The sequence below is a fragment of the Carettochelys insculpta genome, chromosome 4 (genome assembly GCF_033958435.1).
Source record: "Carettochelys insculpta isolate YL-2023 chromosome 4, ASM3395843v1, whole genome shotgun sequence".
NCBI classification, from domain to species: Eukaryota; Metazoa; Chordata; order Testudines; family Carettochelyidae; genus Carettochelys; species Carettochelys insculpta.
In genome coordinates, this window is record NC_134140.1 from 22,638,572 (window position 1) to 22,664,218 (window position 25,647).

Genomic DNA, 25,647 nt, shown 5'->3' on the forward strand with positions numbered 1-25,647 from the left:
ACGTGGGGAGGGGGTTACAAAAAGTGCCCTAAACATAGCCCACCTCAACCTCCCTGACTGGATAACCACGTCCAGTGGGTTCACCTCCATGTGGTCGAAATCGAATAGTAAGCTTTGGAACATGGAATATTCGGACTCTAATGGAAAACCCAGACAGTGAGTGACCCAAGCTGTGATGATTCAGCATTGATATAGCTGCCCTGGATGAAATGTGTAGACCAAAAGAATGACAGCTAAGAGAAGAACGTGGAGGGTACACCTTTTTCTGTAAAGGAACCCCAAAGGAAGAAAAACAAATTCATGCACTAAAGCTTGCCATCAAAAATGAACTGACAGAGATCCTATGTGAAGTCCCTGTCAGCATCAATGAGTGTCTCGTGACTCTCTGCTTAAAGCTTGCCGAAAACCAACAGGCAGCTGTCATCAGTGCTTATGCGCTAACTCTAGATGCTAAAAATAACGTGAAGGAGAAGTTCTACACCCGGTTGGACACAGTCCTGAAAAACATCCCCAAAGAAGACAAGATTATTTTCTTGGGGGATTATAATGCCAGGGTCAGAAGAAACACGGACCTCAGGCAGACTACCTTTGGGAAAGAAGGAATTGGCAACAGCAGCTCCAATGGAGTGCTCCTTGTTACAAAATTTTTGGAACATAAGCTCATCATCACAAACACTCTCTTCCACCAGAAAATGAAATTTAAGACATCATGGCAATATCCTCTGTCAAAGCAGTGGCACCTAATAGACTATGTCATCGTCCATGCTCTGGATCGGCATGATGTCCTTCTCACACTTGCAGTGCCTAGCGCTGATGGCTGGTGGACTGCTCACCACCTTATATGATCCACAATGGTGATTAGGATTGTCACCAAATGGAGAAGTCAGAGGAAACAGATTCGATGAAAGGTCAGTGTAGAAGGTTTGAAGGACCCCATCAGATGAAGTGATTTCCAGATGGTGTTCCAAGGAAGCTAATGACCATAATCACTTGAAGATGTGGAAGAACACTGGTGTCAATTGAAAAATGTCACCATTGGAGCTTGTGGAGAAACCATTGGCTACTCACCCAGGAAGCATCAGAACTGGTTTGATTAGATTGATATAGAAATTAAACCTGATTGAGGCAAAAAGGAAAACTTTCAGGGCCTAGCGAAGTGGCATCAACTCCACAACAAAGAGAGAAGCTCATGCCAAGGCAGAAGTCTAACGTAAAGCTGGTGATGGACTGAGAAGGTGTGAGAACTCCGACATCTCACAGACATCAATACAGGATTTTTCTTCAGCACTACCAAAGCTGTTTATGGACTGAGAACCCATGGAATCAGTCCCCTGAGATCAAAGGATGGTACCCAACTCTTGAAAGACAGTGAAGCCATTACTTCTCACTGGAGGGAGAGCTATAATGAGCTCTTGAACTGCCCCTCCACTGCGATCCTCGAATCCCTTGACCAAATCCCTCAGCAACTGCCTAGCGATGATCTTGCAATACTTCCTACGCTGAGTGAGGTCCAAGCTACCATCAAAGCGATGAAGTGCAACAAGGCAACTGAACTAGATGGAATCCCCACCGAAGTCTTCAAAGAAGGCAGGCCAGAGCTCCACAAAAAACTCCACCTTCTGATTCCCAAGATCTGGGATAGGGAGCAGATGTTGCAAGATTTCAGAGGTACACTGATTATCAGTCTCATGAAGGGTGACAAATTGGACTATGGAAACTATCGTGGCATCGCCTTCCTGGCAATGGCAGGGAAAATCTTAGCGCAAATCCTTGCACACCAACTCCGGCCATTCTCCCAGAATCTTAGTGTGGCTTTGGACGATTCTGAGGAACAGTGGACATGGTCTTCAGCACTCAGCAGCTGCAAGAAAAATGCCAAGAACAAAATTAAGCCTTATACGTGAGCTTCATCAACCTAACCAAAGCATTTAACTCAGTCAGTAGTAGTGCCACATGGGCCATCCTCTCAAAGATCAGCTGCCTGCAAAAAATTCATTAGCGTCTTGAAGCTGCTTCGCAACAACATGGCTGACACAATATTGAGCACCAATGGACAACACTAGCAACCTGGAAGAGTCAAACATGACCAGCATTGAAGCCATTATTCATCAGTATTCATCACATGGTTCGGGGGTCTGATCAGCTCCTTCCCAAACTGATTCTGTTTTCTGAGTTGGAGGACGGACAGAGGATTGTTGAGGGTCAGCAGAAGCAATATAAGGAAATGCTGAAGGCACACATGGAAAAAGTGAAGCATCTGTATCGACACTTGGGGGAACCTTGCCCAAGACCCTCCCCTGTGGAGAATGGTAGTCTATGACTGGGTGGCATAATTCAAGAGGTCCTGCTGCAGTGCAGACAAGGAGAGGTGGAGAAGAAGAAAAGGGCATCAAAAACTGCCCCACGCCTCTTCAACAGCTACCAACACCTGCCCTTTCTGTGATAAGATACGTTGCTCCTGAATCAGGCTGATCAGCCATCAGCAGATGCACAAATAGGAGAGTGACATGAAGATGTCCTATTTGTTGTCGAGTGACTGCCAAGAGAGGTTTTCTAGCATGTCTCATTGATTACCACTGGACCACCAACTTTCTTTTATGTCCATATTCTCATTTAATATGAGGCACTCAAGTTCACACATCTTGTATTTGGACTTCTATCATTTGGGTACAAGCATTTACAAAATATTTCAATATTACATTGTCTGCTTTCATATTATGTGTTTCAATCGGACTCTTTGTTTGTTTCTCTGTTTCCTGCCTGTACCTTGCCAACTTCTAGCCTCTGCTCTTTGCTAGGATATAGAGTATCCTCTTTTAAAAAATCATCCCCCAAAGACTATCTCAGTCCAACTCGTGTGCTCCTGTGCTCCTGTTAACTACTTCTGAGTGCTTAGTTTAAAAAGTCGTCTACTATCTTAATAATTTTACATGCCAGCACTCTCGTTCCATTTTGGTTTAAGTGAAGCCTGGCCCTGTCATAAAGGCTCCTCCTTTCTCAAAAGATTCCCTAATTTTTAATGAACCTAAATCCCTCCTCCTTACACTATTGTCTCATTCACACATTGAGACCTTCTTGTTCTGCCTGTCTAATTGGCCCTTTGTGTGGGTGCTCCAACACCCTGCCCTAGCCAGATCCCCTTCCTGCCCTCCAAATCCTTTGATATACTCTTCTGCACCCTAAACCCCTCACTCCAGTCTGCGCTCCCAGCCAGAGCTCTCACAACCCTTTGCATTCTAACCCCTGTCCCCAGACTGGAGCCCCTTCTTGGAACTGAATCTCTCATTTTTGGCCCTATTCTGGAATGTGCATCCCACGCCCAGAGCTTGTACCCCACTCCCACACTTGAACACCCTGCTCCAGCCCAGAGCCCACTCTTGCATCCTAAAACCTTCATCCCTTGCCCTGCCCCAGATCCCACACTCTCAGCCAGAGCTCTCACCCCTTCTCACATCCCAGCCCAGTGCCTCAGCCCAGAGTCCCCCTTTCTGCCCCCACGGCAGAGCCCTCAACCCCTGTGGCACCCCATTCCCCCTGAGCCAGCCCAGTGAAAATGAGTGAGTGAGGGTGGGGTGACCAAGTGACAGAGGAAGGGGGAATGGAGTGAGGGGGGCAGGGCCTTAAAGAAGGGAGAGAGCAGGAATGGGTCCTCAGAGAAGTGTGGCACAGGTGTTTGGTTTAGTATGAGTAGAAAGTCGACAACCTTAAAGACACTATTTTGGAGGACTAGGATTTCAGTTTCTTTCTCAGTAGCCAACATGAAACTGTATCACTTACCTGTATCAGGAATTTAGAGTATGTTAGAGTAAGGTGAGGGCACAAGGTAATGGGAAGCTTGATTAGTTATTAATTTCATGGCGCTGAGTAAATTTTGGGACCAGTCCTGCTCTCATTCCAATCAATGGAAATTTTTGCGTTTGCTTAAATGGGATGAGATCAAACCTACTATCAAAACCGTATTTCATTTTAAAGGTCCATTTTCTGTAACTAAAATCAGCACTGAGATTTGAATAACTTGATTTAACTGATTACTACTAAGTAATTTACCTAATTAAAATTGCACTCAACAGTTTGACAGAAAATAACAAGTAATAAAACCTTTTCCTCAAGAACTTAATATGATAGCCATAGGTGTAATCAATGAATAAGCTGCAGTGCTGTCTAGAATTAGCATTGTCCATAATTACCATTTTTTTTTCCCTAACAGGCCGGGGAAAAACATTATCACCCAGCTTGTGCACGATGTGTCAGATGCAGTCAGATGTTTGCAGAAGGAGAAGAAATGTATCTACAAGGTAAACAAAGAAAAGATATTATTAGTATGCGTCCTTAATGTATTTATTAAAACAATGTCTGCATTTATAAGAGCCTCCAGCATACACATCTGGGCACAGCCTCTCTGATTGTACATTTTCATGGCAAAACAGAAAGAGAAACGAAATGGGATGAGGGAACAAGTTGAGGTACTAACCAAAGAATAGTGATTTTACTTAGCTGTGTACTGTTACCTGCAAGTACCAGTAGGACACTTGATTCATTCTTCGTGTTCATTCTTCAAACAGAAAATTAGACTCTACCAACATAAGATTTGCTGTTACATTATTTAAAATCACAAATGCCATTATTCTAGTGTAACATTAATATAGATAAAAGTACGATACTTCATTAAGTACGATACTTCATTCAATGTGATCCATGGGTTTAGTCACTGCTGGGGTCAGGGAATGTTGTATGTCCTTTGTTAATGGCAACCCAATTTGCTCAGCAGCAGGAGGAATATGTGAAATCCCATAGCAAATCATTGCTAAAACCATTCTGGGAGATGTTCCTAAGCCACAGAATTTGAATTTAGATTTCAAACACTCAGCTGTGTCTGGATCCAAAGTTTCAGTTTCAGCCATTATATTACAAGATGGATGTTTTCTAATTTTTCTTCTGAGTTCAGGTTGAAACACGCCAAATGTTCAAGGATGTTCAGATCCACAGTCTTGTTTTTGCACCCCTTTTGTTTTGTGCAGTTTTTGCTATATTCAGGCTAGTTGTTTGTATACACTTTATCTCTGTATTCTGAACAAACTAACTTAAGTTTTGACTTTTCAGATTTTATTTTGGTTTTGACTCTTAAGTTTCTGGGTTAATTTTCTCTTTGTCTCTCCCTGGCTACGTCTACACGTGAAGTCTACATCGAAATAGGCTATTTCGATGAGTAATGTCTACACGTCCTCCAGGGCTGGCAATGTCGATGTTCAACTTCGACGTTGCGCGGCACCACATCGAAATAGGTGCTGCGAGGGAACGTCTACACGCCAAAGTAGCACACATCGAAATAAGGGTGCCAGGCACAGCTGCAGACAGGGTCACAGGGCAGACTCAACAGCAAGCCGCTCCCTTAAAGGGCCCCTCCCAGACACAGTTGCACTAAACAACACAAAATACACAGAGCTGACAACTGGTTGCAGACCCTGTGCCTGCAGCATGGATCCCCAGCTGCCGCAGCAGCAGCCAGAAGCCCTGGGCTATGGGCTGGTGCACACGGTGACCATAGAGCCCCGCAGGGGCTGGAGAGAGAGCGTCTCTCAACCCCTCAGCTGATGGTCGCCATGGCGGACCCCGCTATTTCGAAGTTGCGGGACGCGCAACGACTACACGGTCCCTACTTCGACGTTGAACGTCGAAGTAGGGCGCTATTCCTATCCCCTCATGAGGTTAGCGACTTCGACGTCTCTCCGCCTAACGTCGAAGTTAACTTCGAAATAGCGCCCGACGCGTGTAGCCGCGACGGGCACTATTTCGAAGTTAGTGCCGCTACTTCGAAGTAGCGTGCACGTGTAGACACGGCTCCTTTCTGTTTGTTGAATGTAAATTTTCTATCTTATTTAATTTTTTTCAGATACAAAACCCTCCCTCTTGAAAACGCTATTTGCAAAGTAACACTGAACACTTTTCCCAGCTCCATTTCCTTAACTTGCAGTACCACAGAAAATACTTTCTCAACAGTGCTTCAGTAGTTGTCCTGCCCAGTTCTGTGAAAGTCACATGGTTGTAAAAGCTTGTTGCCTATTCATATTTGGAATGCCCTCTCTAGAATATCAAATCCTGATGTTCTGTTCCCAAATTATTAATTTAACATAGCCAAATTCAGGTGAAATATTGCAGACCAAATATGGTACATAGGGGCACAGGCTTCTCCTGTCTTTGGAAGCATCATTGACTTGGACTCTATACTTTTTTATTACTATTACTGTGCTAATGTTTCTAAAACATAGGCTTCTTCATAAGTAACTCAGCACCACATCATAATCTTCTTCTTTGACTTACTGAATTTTGCCTGCTGTCTTTTTCCTTAAGGAAGCTGACTCATCTTGACATTTAATTGAAACACTTGCACCTTTTTGCTTATATATAGATGATATATATCTATATATATAGGCAAATTGCACTAGTTCAAATGATCTATTCTCCTTTTCTCTGTAGATCAAACTTTCCCATTTTTCTGTTTTGTAATGTGCTTGCTATAGCAGTTATATCACTAGTTTAGTTATTGCTCAGAGAAACAAATACACACCTCATTAGCCAAAAGAAAAAGACCATGACAATCTAGCATCTTGTGTTAATTACATGAACGTTGTTTTTCAAGTTAAATTCTCAAGAAAGAACTATTCTCTTCATTGAAGATTGTTAACATGTTCCAAAATAAGACAACTTTGTGTTCTTTTTTCTAATGTCTACTGTACAGAAATATTCTGGTTTTAATGTATTTTGTTTCTAGGCTTGGTTTATATTTGTTTCCTGTTCTCTTTGCCTTGTACCAGTTGTACTTAGACTTCATTTTGCAAGCCTCGTGTGGCTTTCTCCTGCAGCAGTTTGCAGCATGTGATATTAAACCACTGCATGATTTTATTATTAACCAATCAGGATATATTACTCTTTTATTAAACAATCTATGTTATCAATTTGTGCTAAATTGTTAACTTATCTGCTGTGAGATTAATATTATTTATGGAAGCTAAATATTTCCCCTTCATAGGATATGTCTACACTAGAGAGTTTTGTCGACAAAACTAGGGTTTTGTTGTCTAAACTTGTGGAGCATCTACACACAAAATGCATTTTGTCAACAGAAACTGTCGACAAAAAACCATGTAAATGCTCCAGGGGACACTTCTGTTGACAGAGGGGATCAAAAGATTGATTGCTTTTATGAGTAGATGTGATCTGTTGGCAAAAGTTTCATCGGAACATCTCTTCTGCAGTAACTGCTGTTGACAGATGCTTCTAGGGAAGAAGTAGCCATACTGTTTAAATATGAGTAGTACTGTGTAAATGAAACTCTTCACATTACTGTGGTTCTTTTGCGTAGTGTTTATTGATAATTTTGCTCCTGAACAACTGAGGTCTGAGTATCAACACCTATATGGGGTGGGCAATAATTTTGTTGGGGGGGGCTTCTCCCAAGATTTTAGTAAGTGATCAAGGTCTGCATTTGTCTATGGAGGGATTGCGGGGTCTGGGATAGAGGTGTTGTATAGAAGAGAGCTCAGGGTGAAGACTGGGATGGAGGAGAGGATGTGGGGTCAGAGAGGGAGTTTGGGTGAAGGAGGGGGTTGTGACCTGGGGCAGGGGATTGGGATGGAGTGTCCAGGAGGGGAGAGGATTCAGACCTGGGGGAAGGGTGCAGAGCGTTTGGCTTTTGACATGGGCTGTAGGATTGGGGTGCAGGTTCAGGGCACGTAGGAGAGGATTCTGGTCTTAAGGAGGGGTGTAGGGTGTGGTGCAGGGTCTGGGAGGGAGTTGTGACAAGGGGAGGGGCAGTGGAGGGGGTGTGGTGACCTGGCGGAGGGAGTTGAGGTGTAGGAGGAGGTGGGGTGCCAGATGCTGGCTCTGGCCAGGAGGCACTAACCTAGGCAGACACCAACCAACAGCCCAGTGGGACCCTTAGGCAGAATCCCTGCCCACTGCAGCCCCAGAATTTCACCCCAGTTTGTATGATTATTGTAGCTCAGTGCTCTGCCCTTCATACTGAAACTGCATTTTGCAGGACAGAATTCACCGGAGTGCTGGCTTTTATTTTCAGGTACTTCCATTTGGCATCCAGCCTGTAGACAGGCAGCCAAGACTGAAGAAAAAGGCAAGGTATTTTAATCCCATTTTAATTTATTATGCTGTCTTACTGTTCTGTTGGCCACTGAGGTTGTTAACCACAGTAACTTTAAGTGACAACACAGATGGTACAGTTAAGAATTTGTAGTCTGTACTTTAGCTAGAAAGCTCTCCTTCAATAAAATTTAGCTGTCCTTCAAGGGAATGTTTAGCCCGTAGTATATGAATAAACTTACTTTCAGTTGATTGGGATGTGACAAAAGATTAGTCCACTGGTGGTTTCCCTTTTTAGATGGATATAAATACAGGATCATTGGAATCATGGTATATTTTCTTTATATAAATATCTCTTTCTAGCACCTTCTGTGCTTTTTTTCCCTCTTTTTAGAGCTGCCACACTGACTCAACCTCATTTAACCTCAGATAGTAAATAAATACTAAATAAGATGGTTCGCATAGTGGAAAGGGGGTGATCTGTCTGTGTGTAGTGGAAAGAAGAAGGAATTCTGTGTATTATCCTAATAATTACAAGGGCAGTTGATGGATGAGGTGACTCCAGGAGATGGAAAATTAGTCAATAATTAGGAACCTGGTCTATCTCAAGAAGTGGGATTGAGACCCCACAGACTTGCTTAAAGTATCATGGCCAAATGTGGGATTCTTTGGACGGTTTGCATCAAGTGGTGGACTTTGAAAGAGCTTTGATTAGGCTTGAGAAGAGTTATACTTCAAATGTGGGGGACAGGACAGGAGAGAATTCAGGGCAGCAACTATGAAAAGAGAAAGCTTACGTATCTGGTGTGTCAGCAATTACATTCTGACTGAAGGAATGCTTTAAAAAATGTTATTTGAGCTTCATTGTGGAAGATCACAGCCACACGTATTATGTCTGTGCATTTAGGAGGGATGAGTGATTGCTCTGTTCCATTACTTTTGGAGGGCTCTGAACTCAAGTGAGGGTTTAAAACATAAATTATCCAATTAACCTTTTGCCTCGTAAATTTCAGTCAACAGCAAATAGTATTGCAGGATACAAAACAAAAGAAAAATATTTCCTAATTACCTTTTTTGACAACTGAGTATTTTTTTTGGTATACGTGCTGTTGATTCAGTTTAACATTATATCTGATGGTGTCAGACTTACATAGCATTTTACTTTCGACTGATAGAAGTTGCGGGACTAAAAACTTGATAAATATAGGAATGGGATTACATTATGGGGTGCCTACGAGTGATAGCTGGAAACTGGACTGGCTTACCCAACATATCTTTCCAGTCATATGTTCCTATATCGTTAACTACTTTTTTGTCTTTGAAAGAAGGTCAGTGGACACTTGTGCTGGCCATGTACTAGCTGAACTTCTCTCTATGGCAAAGAAAACATCCTCATGGGACAGTGTTTAAAGACTGACACATTAGTCACATATTTCTTAATTGCTCATGATTTCTTCCAATCATGAGCAGTGTGAAAAGAGGTCCTTTGTGTGTGAACCTTACAACAATCCATGGGAGTTTTGCCTGAATAAGAAGTATCTTCTTCTTGGACTTAGCCGTCAGCTGACAGATCTCATCTTTTATGGTGCCATTGGTGAGCAACTAAACAAATTTTTGATTGGCAGAGCGGATTACAGATGTCACATAAAAAAAAACGCCAACTGCGGGCATTGTACATTCTTTTTGGATCCTACACTTTTCCTGTAATGCCTGGATACACTGACTCTCAAAGCAATTAAGAGCATGAACAGTGGTTTGACACCAGGACAATCTGTCCTGAACTAGAGTTACCAGATCACTGTGAGATATGCCACATACCTCACATTGGCCTTTAAGATGTCTTTATAGCACTTATAGGCTATGTCTACACTAGCCCCAAACTTCGAAATGGCCATACAAATGGCCATTTCAAAGTTTACTAATGAAGCGCTGAAATACATATTCAGTGCCTCATTAGCGTGCAGGCGGCCACGGCACTTCAAAATTGACGCAGCTCACCACCGCGCAGCTCTTTCAGACAGGGCTCCTTTTCGAAAGGACCCCGCCTACTTCGAAGTCCCCTTATTCCTATCTGCTCATAGGAATCTGCTCACAGGAATAAGGGGACTTCGAAGTAGGCAGGGTCCTTTCGAAAAGAAGCCCCGTCTGAACGAGCTGCGCAGTGGCGAGCCGCGTCAATTTCGAAGTGCCGCGGCCACCTGCATGCTAATGAGGCGCTGAATATGTATTTCAGCGCTTCATTAGTAAACTTCGAAATGGCCATTTTGAAGTTTGGGGCTAGTGTAGACACGGCCATAGAGAGCTCTCCATGAGTAAGCTGCCCATAGATGACCATTTTTAGTGTCCATGTATCGTCCATCCTCATAACATGAATAATCCAATGAAACTGTTTGTTCATAAGCATTGCTTCCATGCCCATGACACCATATAGCTTAGGAATTTTGTCCCACCAATTCACTTGGGCAGTTGTCCTCAAACAGCACATACGGAACTGATCGAGTTTCAAAACATGGCAGCAGTATATTGTCCATGACTGTGAGCCGTACAGCATGATATTCAGGACAGCTGCCAGATAAATGGCTACTTTGGTCTGGTGTTTCTTACCATGGTCATTCCATAGGCATTTGGTCAGTTTTCAAAAGGCAACGCTGACTTTGGCTAATCAAGCAGATATGCCATGATCCATGTTTCTGCTAGAGGACAGTACACTTCCAAGGTAGCAGAACTTATCAACAGCCTTAGGGACTGTACCAGCAGCAGTGATCACTGGAATGCTGAGTTGTTTCCAAACAGCCTGAGGCATAACTTCTTTCTTAACTTCTGTCTTCCTGAGGCTCACTGTGAGTCTAAAATGACGAGCCGAAGTAACAAAGAGCTCAAAAAGCTCCTGTGCGTCCTTCACTGAATGAGCCAACAATGCACAGTCATCATCAAACAGAAGGTTGTGGATCGTCGTCGTAACCAGTTTATTGTGATCCTGAAGACTCCAGAGACTGAAATTACTGTCATCTGTTCAGGACTGAATAGTATGGCAGACCCCTACCTGGAAGCTTCAGGAACCTTCTAGAAGGACGGTATACTGGATGGTGGGCCAATGCTTTTTTGTTCCCTGACTAGGCCCAAGCCCTCATTGGTCATCTGGGCCCTGTGCTCCCTATAAAAGGCTTCCCATTTGGTAGCAGGGGGAAGGTTTTGGAAGGTGCACTGGAGGAGCTGAGTGAGAGCAGAGTGAGAGCAGAACAGAGCAGAGTGAGCGAGTGAGGGAGAAGGTACCATGGAGAAGCGGTGGGTGAAGTGGCTCAGGGTGAGGTTGCTACTTTGGGGCAGGGGTAGAAGCCCTGCCAGTTGCCTCTGGTCCTCGTAGGGACCCTGGGCCGGAGTCCAGGGTAGAGGGTGGGTCTGAACTCCCCCCACCCTTCCCTGGAGGGATTACTCCACTGGAGCAGGCATGGGCCTGCAAGGGGACTGGCTTTATCCTCCCCACTCTGGACTTGCTTGTGATGAGGATGGCTCGCTAAGCGGAGACTCCTGCCTTTGGAAAGGCCTGGGCAGATAAGGGGTCTCCGTGAATCTCTGAGGCACAACAGAGAACTGCCAGGAAGTGCAGTGACCCACAGGGGCTGACAAGGGACTTTGTCTCAATAGGTATGCACAACTAACAGCATCGTTGAAAAGTAGGGCTTTCATCGAAAGGTAAATCTTTAGTATCAAGAGAGAGACCTTCCCATATGAATGGATTTAAGTGAGGCTGGCTTGTGAGTTCCATCCCCACCCTCTCCTCTTACAATAACCATCGTGCACAGGCACAAGAAGTGTGGCATGTACACTGGAGGGAGAGAGTACAGGTTTGAGATCAGAGTTACTTTCTCCTTGACTGATGTGCCTGAAAAGGCTTAGCGAGCTCAGTCTGCCCCAGTTTGGAATCAGAGCTTCCCTTGGTCCAAGGCACCTTATTTCCATATTATTCATTGCAACACCTTGAGATCACTCCATGGAGGGCTTCCTCAATCTGCCACTCGGAGGATGTGCATTGTAATTCTCCTGCATAAGGTGTAAGAAGTACAGAACTGGACCAAAAAGCTGTTTGTCATAATTATCTGTTATTTATTTGATTTTTTTTAAAAAATTTACAAGTGCCTTTTTTATATAAGAGAAACAAAAGAGAAGGATGGAATTTGATAGAGTAGTAGTGGATTGTTAGCACAGCTTGTGAAGGTGACTGTGTGGGATGGAGCAACTGACTGACATTCTAATGAATGAAGGAGAGCATCTGCAGGATGATAGTTTTAAAAGAGTGTTTATTACCTATGTACGGAGCACCATAAATGTATGCGAAGAAGGCAGAATGAGTAGGCGGATACATGCTCCAGGGCTTCAGAGATGAAGGAGTGGAGGGAAAAAGGTTGGTGAGAAGCTAGCAGAGCTGAGGAATATTGTTTTCATCCAAGAGCTATGAGAACAAGCTTGCAAGCAGATGGGAAGGAGACAGAAGAGAGAGAGAAATTGCAAATAATGGAGCGGGAGTACAAGTGGCATCTGAGGAGGTGGTGTTGAAGGCTGATGGGTAGGTGAGTGGGCAGAATTCTGGGAGAAGGAAGCGAAAAGTCAAGTGTAGAGAGGTGCAGAAAGTAAAAGAATATAGAGACAGAGGCTAGAGGCGTGTCTACGTTAGGAACTAACTTTGAAGTTAACTTCGAAGTTAGGCACTACTTCAAAATAGCCAGTAGAGAGTCTACACACATTTTCCCTTTCTTCAAAGTTAACTTTGAAGTAGGGAGCCCAACTTTGAAGTCCTTACTCCATTCCTGGGAATGGAGTAGTGCCCTACTTTTGAAGTTTGTAGACACTCAACTTGGAAGTGCAACTTTGAAGTAAGAAACCTTGAAGTTATTTTTGTAGTGTAGATGCAGCCCAGGTCTACACTAAGAACTAAAATTCATTTTAGGTACGCAAATCTACCCTATGATACCTATGAGAATTTCATTGCTGAAGTGGAATTATCTAAAATCAATTTTTGCCAATCTTGGCAGTCTCTCCCATTGACTTCCCTTACTCCTTGTGACTGCCAGGACAGTTCGATTTAGCATGTCCCCACTAGGCATGATAAATTGAACCCTGGAAGACCAACCACCAGCACGTCGATCTTCCCATAAGTATAGATGTAGCCCCTGAGAGGAGTGAGTTTGGGGAGAAACAGGTGGGGACTAAAAGTGACAGATATCAGAGCTTCGTAGAGAAGAATTTGCAAGAGAATCAATAAGCAATGCAGAGATAAAGGCGATCCTGTGTGAGTAGATATTATCAGACAGAGAGAAAATTGAGATGTGAGACCATAGTATGGAGTAAAAAGCAAGGCACAGGAGTCACTGGATCAGTTGAAAGGAAATCTACTGGGATTGTTCATCAACATGAGTAGAGCCCTGCAAATCCTCAGATATCCACTTTATAGCTGCAGGTATCCACACTCACGGATGTAGATGCAGATACCTGTGGCTCATGTATAGATGCAGCTTCAGATAAAAATTTTGTATCTAGAACCCTGCAAATTTGCAGTATCTTCTTTATATCTGCAGGAATGTGCATCCATGGATGTGGATATATCCATGGATCACTTTTGCAGATTCAGAGACCGATTTTTTTATCTGTGCAAGTCTTTAAACGTGAGGGTCCAGAGCTTGGTTGCCAGCAAAAGTCAGGAGTTTAATAGATCATCTTTTTCTTAGGGAAAATATGGCATCTTTAAAATCAGAAAAGTCACCAAATGAGAGTGCCCAGATGATTTTTATTAAAAATATTGAGCCCAATTTGTTGTATTCTTAATTAGTCACTAAAGCAAGCAGATTTGAATCTGTAGACACAGGCTGGGGCTTCAGTCAAAGCTCACTGAAATCAGTTAGAGTCTTCCAGTTTGACCTCAAAGGAAGAAGGATTGAGCACCAAGCATACTTCACTGCTTTTCAGACTAAAACTGAATTTAATCTCTGCAGTACTAGATTTGAACAAAAGTCAAAGGGCACTTATGGTAAGAAGAGGCATGGAGTATATGAGAGACATGTTGGCCACAACTTTGTGTCCCTCACCCAAGTTTAAGAAATGTATGGCACCACTATTGTGGGGTCTCCTATGCTACCACCATGCTCCAAAAATTATCTACTAATATTCTGCTTAAGTGCCTAGTTTTGGAGTCTTTTTACGTTTGCAATGGAAATACCCAATGATGGACAACCTAGTGCTGATGTCCTGGTGAGACAGGGCTTTCAATGTGCATTTAAAAATACAAAGGGTGATGAAATTCCTCTAAAACACCTCATAGACCAGCCAGACATTCCAAAATAAAGTTTCTTTTTTATAGAACTGTTTAGTGATGCATTACTCACACTGAATAGTGTGTCACTCCTCAAGTCGTCCCTAAGTAATGGACTGCTTTTGGAATGAGGCACTATTTAGGAGGAAGAAAGGATAAGGAAGGATCTCACAGTTTAGCTCTTAAAACTTACTAACGAACCGTACGAGCAACAAAAAATGCAATGTTAATAATGACCAATAGGAACATATTACTATTTTTGCAGAGAAACATTAAAGAGAACCATCAAGTTTTGTTTCTGTTTAGTAAGTTAGTCTCATGGTAAGGTAGTCACATGTTAGGGATCCAAGATTTATTGCAAAATTCTTAATAAAATTTTATGAATTATTTAGTCAGGGCCTTTCTGAAGACAATTATATTGGATGTCCCCAACAGATAACTGTGAAATTAAACCTATTTTTCGGTTGTGCCTAGTAGGTAGCTGTTATCACCAGTAAGTGACAGGGTCAACGGGACAAAACCTAGCTCTGACAGCTTTACTCTATTAACAGTATGTTACCCCAGACAAAAACTTGCCAGCATTAGCAATACTGTGCATGACTATTACTGTGCTCATGGCAAATTTTGCAAACACTTGCAAGCAACTGCAACTTTCTCCGTACAAGCAGAAAATATTTTATGAGCACTAAGGTACATGGTTGAAGGATAATGCAGGGAATAAATGATATTTTCATTAGTATGTAGTTTGAACATGTGGCTCTAACAAGTTGGTTTCAGTTTGAATAACAGCTATCAAGAACATACTTTCATTATTGTTTTTGTATCTCTCTGCCCTTCTTGTGTGCTTATAATTGATGCTCCTTCTCACAATAAAGGAAACTACCAAAACTATTGCAGTGAAGTTCTGTTGTGACATAGATGACATTTTGACTGGCAGTGCTGAGCTTAAATGGAAACTTTTTACACTTTTTCTTTTGTAGAAAAGCATGAAGAAGTTTCCTCTTGCTTTTTTGCTTTCTGTCCTAGGAAACTAGAACTTCCTCCGAGAGTGTTATTTCCATTCCTGCATCAAGTACGTCAGGTTCCCCAAGCCGTGTGATCTACGTAAGTATTTGCTTCTAAAATCCATGCTGAGACAGAAAGAAAGAGTGGCACCTTTTAGTGTTAACTGTCATTTAACATAGCTTCTTATTTCACAGAAAGTTGGTATCTTCAAAATGTCTTTATTTGTTGATTCTTGCAAATTAGAATTGACATTCTGCCATTAAATTGTTTGAATACTGCAGTTAAAAATAACAGGATATTGGCAGTTTTATTCTTTTTCTTCCTGTATCTTTTTAAATCTCAAAGTCTCACTTAAATTTAGATTATACCAAATGTGCAAAGTATCTACAAAGGAAAAACGTTCAAGTAAACAGCATTTTCAAAGCAGATTACAGTTTAGATTTGGAACACTACAGATTTGACAGATTAAGTCTACATCTACACGTGAAGCCTACATCGAAGTAGCCTATTTCGATGTGGCGACATCGAAATAGGCTATTTTGATGAATAACGTCTACACGTCCTCCAGGGCTGGCAACGTCGATGTTCAACATCAACGTTGCACAGCACCACATCGAAATAGGCGCTGCGAGGGAACGTCTACACGCCAAAGTAGCACACATCGAAATAAGGGTGCCAGGCACAGCTGCAGACAGGGTCACAGGGCGGACTCAACAGCAAGCCGCTCCCTTAAAGGGCCCCTCCCAGACACAGTTGCACTAAACAACACAAGATCCACAGAGCCGACAACTGGTTGCAGACCCTGTGCCTGCAGCATGGATCCCCAGCTGCAGCAGCAGCAGCCAGAAGCCCTGGGCCAAGGGCTGCTGCACACAGTGACCATAGAGCCCCGCAGGGGCTGGAGAGAGAGCGTCTCTCAACCCCTCAGCTGATGGCCACCATGGCGGACCCCGCTATATACGAAGTTGCGGGACGCGCAACGACTACACGGTCCCTACTTCAACGTTGAACGTCAAAATAGGGCGCTATTCCCATCCCCTCATGGGGTTAGTGGCTTCGACGTCTCGCCACCTAATGTCGATGTTAACGTCGAAATAGCGCCCAACACGTGTAGCCGTGACGGGCGCTATTTCGAAGTTAGTGCCGCTACTTCGAAGTAGCGTGCACGTGTAGACACAGCTTAAGTTTACCGTGGTGAGATTTTACAAACTTCAGTTCTGTTTCTGCAATTGCTAGCATGCAAGCACACCTCTGCATGTTTCTGCAGAGCGTATGCTTTCTAACCTGAAAGAAATTAGGACCTGCTTCTGCTGTCAGTTAATTCAGTGAGAGATTTGCCTCCAAGATTAATAGGAACAGATTTGTGGCCTTTCAATAATAAGGCAATTGGAAGGGTCTCAGGTGTAAACGAGGCATCCTAAGGTGATAAAGCCACAGCAGATTCCAATTGACAGAGCAGCCACAACAAGTATTTCAGATAATTAAATAACCATTGAAAAAGTTTATATTGCTCCATTTTTCCAGCACCTGATGGGTGTTACGCTCAGTACCTGCTATGATAGCTATCCGGAGATGGTGTTCAGAAGCACATTCTCGTAGTCACAAAATGATCAAAGCAGAAAGTATCAAAGCAACTCGCATTTGCGGTACTCTGCAGGATTCCACCTCCTAACATGTCTGTTCCATGTGGTAACACTGATAACACATACAACAAGAAGTCCTGTGGCACCTTAGAGACTAACACATATTTTGGAGCATAAGCTTTCATGAGCAAAGACCTGCTTTGTCAGATACAAGCTAATGCTCCAGAATATCTGTTAGTCTCTAAGGTGCCACAGGACTTCTTTTTGGTTTTGAAGATGCAGACTAACTCAGCTACCTTTCTGATACTGATACACATGGGTTGTGCTCACTGCACGGTACGAAACCTAGAAAGAGTAGCTGCCAACAGCCGTTTACCTATTTATAACTTGATGTTTATTATGTAGAGGGGAGGTGTCTGTACTTACATACAGAGAGAGATACAGAGAGATGCTGTGGACCCAAAGGCTGCTGTCTTTCCTTATGTAAAATTCCAATGGATGGGAAGTTTGCTTGGCAGAACTGAGTGAGGACAGTAGGATTTGGCTCATAGGAAGGTGCCTGCTTGGCTTTCTGGCAGGAGTGCCATATGGCTGCAGAGTGGCATGTTTTTGAAATGTCCTATAATAATGGCATGGCTGCAAGTGCCATCAGCACAGACATATTCACCCAGAGTGGGGATTGTTCTCTCCTAAGCATATTTTTGTTGACCAGATGGTCACCTGCGTGAGGTATTTCTCTACCCGTATGCCTTTCTATTACTTTTTTGCATTCTTCTATTTTATTTATACATGCAGGGGCAGATATCTATCTGTGGTGCAGTAATTGCTTTGAAGCAATTTTCATTAAGTATATGATTACACAAAGTACATGGGCTGCTAATAGTCAAGGACAAGCCTCCATTTTGGTTCTCTGTCTAAACTGTGTTTTTAAAATTGTCTTGTTAAATCACTATCTGAGGTATACCTGTTTAGGATCAGCTGGTACTGATTGCGCCTCCCTGGTCCAGCATGGTTGGGACATGACAGGTCCTGAGCAAAAGAATTTGCTGGACCAGGAAGGTCCAAAGATTCTGACCCTGGTGGCCCTGCTCCCAAGGCTGCTGTCTGGTCTCTCCATGGCCACGCAGGGCTCCAGACCCTGCGGTGGAGCTGCCAGTGGGCACCTCCTCATGCTGCATCGTCGTAGACAGCAGATTCCAGCTCCATCCCCTGGCCTCAGAGGATAGACACTGAACTCTGCCTCTATCCCCTGGCCCCACAGGGCAGGCGGGGAGCTCTGGCTCCCGGTCACCCCAGGGATACCACAGAGCAGGCAGGTGCTCTGGCTTTAGTCCCCATAGTACCATGGAACAAGCAGAAGCTCTGACTCCGGTTCCCCTGCTGCCTCAGGGCAGATGGGAGCTCTAACTCCAGTCCCCGTGCTGCTGTGGGTCAGGCGGGGGATTCTGGTCCCTTGCTGTTGCAGGACAGGTGGTGGCTCGAGCTCTGGTCCCCACACTGCCAAGTGGGAGGCCGGAGCACTGACTCCAATCCCCACAGCTGGCTAGAGCTCTGGCTCTGGTCCTCGTGCTACCCTGTGGCAGGTTGGGGTTTCTGACTCCAGTCTCCACACTGCTGCAGGGCAGGCAATGGCCTAGACCCAGCTAGACTGATTCGATCTGTTTCTCCACACTGTCTCAAGAACAGAGCTAAAATAGGCTGTTACATGGAGTCGCTTTTATTATTTTACATTTACCCCAGTGGATGCTGAAATTTCTTACGGCTTGGCTGCGCGTTGGGTCCAGAGCTGAAATCACTTGTGCTAGGAGTGGGTTTTTGCACAGATCCAAATACACCATAAGCAGGCAGGCAGCTGGTGGAGAGGTGTGATGAGTGGCCAGCGATGAAGTGACAGAGCAGTGACTAATGGAGTAAATAAGATGCCTCTTTACCTCCCTCCATCCGGGAGGAGACAGGAATTCTGAGGATGCACCTCTGAGCCTTGGGCATGTGAAAGGGACATTTAAGTTTATGGACTTAAGAACCTGAGGAAAAGGACACTGCCCTGCGTACTTGGGGTGGGACTTTTACTCATGGGGCTGAAGGGAGTGCACAGGGCAGACAGGGAACCGCCAGTGGACTGATACTACTAAGGGCTAGATAAGAAGCTCTGGTGGGCCTGATGCGGTTTGCTTGAACCTGCGAAGGGGTCAAGTGTAGCTTTACTCGACTTTCCTAATCAGTGCCTCACCGTCCGCATTTCTGTTTATGTCTGTCCTAGGGAGGAATGCAGTGTGCAGACTCTACAGCCCACTGTCAGACATGTGCAGTGTAGACATGCTCTGAGATAACATGTAACTCAATAACAGCTCGTTTGAATTTCCCTCCATTATTCTTCCCAGATATCTAAATGGGAGCTAAACAGTCCCAGTGCTCACTGACAACTGAAAATCATGAGAATGAGAGATGCAGCAAGAACTGACATTCTCCACAAGAATCTTTTTCTCTGACTGACACAGCAAGCTTGCTCCTGTTGAAGTACAGGGCGCACTTCTCAAATATGGTACTCTCTCATCTGGCAACATCTGTGGCCCAGCAAGACCATGGAGGTTCCAGGATGAGAGAATAACAGATTGGGACTACTGACCTCTGAAGAGCCACAAACCCAGCTATGGCCAGAGCAGTGGCTGGCAGCCTGGCTGGAGCTGGTGCCAGAGCCCCTGCCTGACCCACAGCACCATGGGGACCAGAGCCAGAGACTCTGTCTGCTCTGCAGCATCATGGGGACCAGAGCTGGGGACTGGCATGGGGGCAAGAGCCTCATTAGCATCTTCTGAACTAATCTTCCTCATTAGTATCTTCCTATTTGGTTTTAGGAAGAAGGGGCTTTTGAAATCAGGAGGGTCCTTTTGAAAGGCCCCCGTCTACATGGGCAGCATGCCTTCCAAAAGTGGCACTTTTGAATCGCATGCAGCTGCCATTATGCGCCTCATTAGCATCTTCCAAACTGCCTCATTAACATGCCTCTCTGAAAAGAAGGGGTGGTGTGGCCACAGCCAACGTGGGTAGATGCTGTATTTCACAATAGCTAATGCTAATGTGTGTTGTTTTGAAATAAGCTATTTCGGAATAGCTCTGCCAGGATAGCTTATTTTGAAATAAGGCTGCTGTGTAGACATACCCTAAGGCTCTGGCTACACTATAGTTGCTATTTCAGATACAAATGTACAACTCCTTGGCTAAACACGAGTAGCAGATGCAATAGCAGAAACTTTGGAATAGCTGCTTATTTCGTGCCTTGATGTCGTGTGGACAGCACCAAATTCAAAATAACTGGAAATAAATTACTCAGTTTGCATTATGCAAATTGCGTAGGTTATTTTGAGTTACAGCTACAGTGCAGCAGTAGCCTAAGAGTCCTACCTTCCCCTCTTAACCTCATGCAACCCTGGCAGTGTAGCCCTTGTCCATCTGACTTTCTTTAAACTGACAGTGTCTTCCTCCTTTATAATACATTAACCACAGTCTGTCTTTTCTGTATTCCTACAATAATTACAGGCCTTGGTGACCATATTTTACAGTTCCTGCATTTAATATTAAACACAATTTGTGACTCACAACAGCCAATTTTTTTATAAAAAGCAAAGCACCACTCCATGAGTTGAATATCTAGCACATCTAAGCATACCGGAGCAAATTGGGTTTACATGCACAGGCCCAGAGCTTCATACTTTTAGCTGAGAGCGTCTCCCTCCTTTGAGCGAGGTTAAGCACAGACTTCCTTTTCAGTAGTCCCACAGTAATTACAGGCATTGCGTTCAGTATTAACATGATTTGTGACCAGATTGATTATAATGAGAAAAAACACCCACTCCAGCAGCTGAATATTCAACAAACCTAAGCAAAGTGGGAGCAAACTGTATTCATATAGACACACTCAGGGCTCTCCCCGCCTCCGGGTAGCTGTAAAGGGACACAGTCTTTCAGATCCTGCATATATCAGCTATTTGGGAATATGGGGATTTGTTCTGCCCTTTGAGGTGCAGTCCATTTGGAGGTGGTGCACATACGCCATACAGTGCTGGGAATTCCCAGATATGTTCTGAGACTAAATGCCCCTGGAGTCCCTGAGCTAGCTGTTAAAAGGAGTGCAACGAGCATCATCCCTGTACTTCCCTTTCTCTTTGCTGACACTGAACGAGACTTCCCTGGTTTCTCGCACTCAGAGGGCTCAATCACTACAGTTAATAGGAATCTTTCCATTAACTTCACTAGTGATAGGGTTGCATCCACAGCGAAATGCACTTGAGTGCAGAGGGTCCTACAGAGCATATACAATGTTCTGTATAATTTTTAATTGGTGTGCAGAATAAATTTTGTTGCATGCACAAAGGCATGTGGGGATGCGCACCCCCACCAGAAACACATGCTGCACACTGTGGCTGGGGCCACACTACAGCAATCCTTCAAAAGAAGATCTTTCAGAAGATCTCTTCCAAAATAACTTCTTTTGAAAGGTCGTGGCCACACACCAAAAGCAGATCAAATTGTCTGTAAAAAATTGTATTTTCATCCAAATTTCCTATATTTGGATGTGCCACCAAGCAGGAATGATACGAAAATGTAACTTTTTCCAGGGAGGCTTGATATCTTTTGGTTCATAATCAAGAATGAGGAGCGATTAAAATAGATAACAAAGGAAGTAGAGATGGGACACAGCTCAGACCCTTATGCATGGGAGGGGAAGGTGCAAGGGGTGTGTTCACACACACCCTGAATGAGCCACCCTGCCCCTTCCCCCTTCCTCAGCCCTTCTCCCTAACCAGAATGCTGAGGATTACCTGAGGTGGGGGCCAGTTTGGGAGGTGGGGGGGGTGTCAGACTAGGGGTGTCTGGAGGGGAAAGCTGGCAGGGGGCAGGGGTGGGGCCAGCTGAAGAGCCCAGGCGGTGAAGGGGAGAAGTCTACTGTGGGGGCTGCACATGTACAAAAAAGCACATGGCCCAGACATTCCTGCAATGGGCCTGCAGCAGGAGTAGTGTGTTTAAGATCCAGTTACTTCCTGGGGTAGCTCTATGGCAGGAACAATGGATATTTGTTTGTGCCACACTCTGAAGTATACTCACCAAAGAGAAGACTTGGGAGGAGAGATTAGAGAAGCACATACCAGCTGTCACCCTTGGATTACCTGAGACAAATATACTCTGTGTAAGTGGAAGCAGTGGGAAGAAATGTGTTTTTTCTTGCAAAAGTGATTTTTTAGGAGTATCTGTTTTCTATTTCATCAGCTGTTTCTTCCTTTCTTGGATATGCTTCTGGAATTTTATTTTATACAGTTTGCTGCAATTTTATAAGGTGCTGTTTATGTTTGCTACAGTACAGAAATACATTGACATTCTGCTCTGTCTTTCCCAGGGTAGTGTGCATACAGAAGATATGTTTAAAAAAAATAAGAGAGTGAGAGAGAGAAAATTACTTACATGAGAGGGATCAGGTTAGTCCCCTTTAAGTTAAACAGATAAAGCTAAGGAGTGCTGTGAAATGTGCAGCTTTTTAGTAGATCCTTGGCCCTCATGTAAACTGGCTTGGCTTCATTGAATTCCATTGAGCTACATCTATATTTACAGACCAAGGACCTTAGTTTGTTGCCTTACAAACATAAACATTGAACTTGCAATGAGCTCAATGGAAACAGATCCTAACTTCAGTTTCAGGTGAGGGACCACACGGAATAATGAAATTTAGCTGCAGGTTCATTAGCTAGTAACTGTGGGGTAGAGAGAGCGGATCTTTTGAAAGAGAGAAATTACTGACCGCAGCATTTCAGCATCTGGACAGGGGATAGTGTTAAAATAAGTATTTGAATATTCCTTATTATCTGTAATGGAAAAAGAAAACAAACACTGCAATCCAAAAATCACTGTAGAGGAAATAGGCTTTTGCTTAGCAAATGATTGCAAGATTCGCCCTGCTGTCTCTTCGCGTAGCTAGTAGTCAGCAGGATGTAAATGGAAGAATACTAGAATTATCAACCTAACCACTATACACTACACATAAATGGCAGAGACATGAACATATATAAATAAAACAATTATTCATTTAAGATCTTGTGGCAAGCAATGAAGAGTATGAAAATGTTAATATTTTTGGTGGTTCTAGCTATATAGGTCTGTTCTTTCTTGATTTTATCCTGATCATATTTCTTCTTGTCTTTACTGCTTTCTTTCCTCCTTTTCTTAGGCAAAGCTTGGAGATGAAATTCTTGACTACAGGGATTTGGCTGCTCTTCCTAAAAATAAAGCCATCTATAACATTGACCGCCCAGATATGATCTCCTATTCTCCATATATCAGTTACTCTTCAGATGACAGGCATAGTTATGGGGAGGTACTGAAACAGGCGTGTTTTTTTAAATTTGTTAATCTTCAAATTAATGTGCATCATTAAACACATCATGTCTAAGCTGTTAGACACATTTGCAAATTATGTAATTACTTTGTAAACATGGATTTATGGGAGTTGTTTTATGTGTTTATAGTCACTTGAATAGTCCACAGAACAAGTGGGATTTACATCTCACTCTTTAGTGCATGCGAAATAAAGGATAGCTTTGTCATCAAATATTTTAACAACATATGAGATTAATATAAGTATGTTTTTCTGCCAAAGAAATTATACTTGCATGTGGTAGGAAACGGGAACCATTACTAATTATAAAACAAAGATCAGAAGCCAAACCAAATACTCTTCATGCTTTTGTTATACGCAACATGTTATTTTGGTATCACAACAAAGATATCATTTTTCTGTACGGAAATTCCTTTCAACTGCCCCATAAGAAAGTTCATCTTCATGTCATGCATACATAGTACCTTTTTCCACAAGTGGAGCTAATGTTATAATATTTTTCCTAATGTAATTTACTTCTAACCATGTTATATGTGAAACATATTTCCTGTCATACAAAGTAGTTTTGTTCTCTTATGTCTGCCCTTCATTTCATTTTCTAATTTCTTTGATAGTTTTTAGATTTTTTAAATAAAAATTGCAATGAAACATTAATTGCTGTGAACAGTAGCTCAATTTTTATAATAATTAATACAAAGGGATTCTTAAAATAATAGTAGTTGAATAATAAAGTCCCAAATCCTGCAAAAACTTACCTATGCACTTCATACACAAAAAGGCACAAGTAAACACACTGCAGGTAACAATCCTGCATTCTCAGGGAGCTGTAAAGCCCTTAACTGGCCTTCTCTGCTTTGTTTCTGCATAGGAAGTTTTTTTCAGGATTTACAAAATGTTGATCTCTCCCTGATTTTTAGGCAAGATGATTTAGTTCTTTTCATATCAGTTATGACTTGAAAGATTATTTCTATGCCCCTCCTCAGAATGACCCACCTGAGAGATGGGCTAACAGCTCTGGACTCATTGCTTCACTGTTGGTAATCCCATTGATTCAGGAGTTGAATCACAACACATTCAACCTGAAAGAAATTTGCTCTAATGGGAACCTCTGACTCTTATGTACGCTTGGGACTTAATAAATCCAAATCTCTCCTCAGGATCCAAGCATTTCCAGTGTTGTATGTTCAGGCTCTGCTACCCTGGCTCACAATGAAGAGCACCTTATTCCATGCATTGGCTACCTGTAATCAATTAGGACTGCTTGTGCAGTAAGGTACTTTCTACAGCAACAGAGAGGAAGCCGTGCTAGTCTATACACTGTCAAAACAAAAAGCAGTCAAGTAGCACTTTAAAGACTAGCAAAATAGTTTATTAGGTGAGCTTTCGTGGGGCAGACCCACTTCTTCAGACCGTAGCCAGGGTCTGGCTACGGTCTTAAGAAGTGGGTCTCTCCCACGAAAGCTCATCTAATAAACTATTTTGCTAGTCTTTAAAGTGCTACTTGACTGCTTTTTGTTTTTACTCTACAGCAGTAAGGGTATCAGACCCTCTCCATTAAAGAGGGCGCTGAAAGATGTCATTAGGAATCATGGTATAGTAGTTTGTGTCATTTGGTTACCTTAAACTAAACCAGATATGTGAATGTCAACATAGTTTAGTGCTAGGCTTAACTGTAATGTGTGCTTTATTGCCTATGACTTTACTAAGCTATTATGAAAAATAGGGCCTAACTGTGCTCTGTTATACCAATTTCTGTATTGGCTTCAATAAAAATACTCTGGATTTGCTATGGTATAATTTACAGCATTGTAGCAGAGAGCAGATTTTCTCTCTGAGTTGTGAGAGGAAAAAGAGGGAACAGCAAAAATTAGTTGCCAAGATGCTCTTTAATTAAAGATGGTGCTGAGGGGTAGATGGATATACTGATATCTCAGAATACTTTTAAGGAGATATGAACTGTCCTTCCAAGTTTCAGTACAAATTTCAGTTGTGTTTAGACAGAGGGTTTGCATTGGCCTCTCTCTGTTTAAAAATGGATGCTCTAACTAAGGGGATTTGTTTCTATTAAAGGTGAAGTCCTCAGCCTAGGATTCAGTAGAATACAACCTGCCCACAAAGTTTTCTTTTCAGAGGAAATCATTTTACCGTTATGTAAGGAAGAGGTCTCGTTTTTATTTAAAAAATCTAATTTATACTAATTGGTGGAAGTCCTGTTTTAACTATATTTGTCATATGTGTTGTGCATGGCTGTTGATACTGTTAAAATAGCATTTCTC

The 25,647-nt window shown here is 43.0% G+C and overlaps 1 protein-coding gene across 8 annotated transcripts in view; it reads left to right on the forward strand.

Moving 5' to 3' along the window:
* ABLIM2 (actin binding LIM protein family member 2) overlaps positions 1-25,647 on the forward strand; it is a 229,230-nt gene that overhangs the window by 138,177 nt on the left and 65,406 nt on the right. For 7 of the 8 annotated variants that reach the window (XM_074992431.1, XM_074992430.1, XM_074992429.1 and 4 more), the window contains 4 exons: positions 4,208-4,295; positions 8,075-8,133; positions 15,425-15,502; positions 23,204-23,350. In XM_074992431.1, coding sequence (XP_074848532.1) covers positions 4,208-4,295; positions 8,075-8,133; positions 15,425-15,502; positions 23,204-23,350 — 372 coding nt within the window. The remainder of the gene's footprint in view (positions 1-4,207; positions 4,296-8,074; positions 8,134-15,424; positions 15,503-23,203; positions 23,351-25,647) is intronic. The other variant, XM_074992433.1, reaches the window with a different exon arrangement.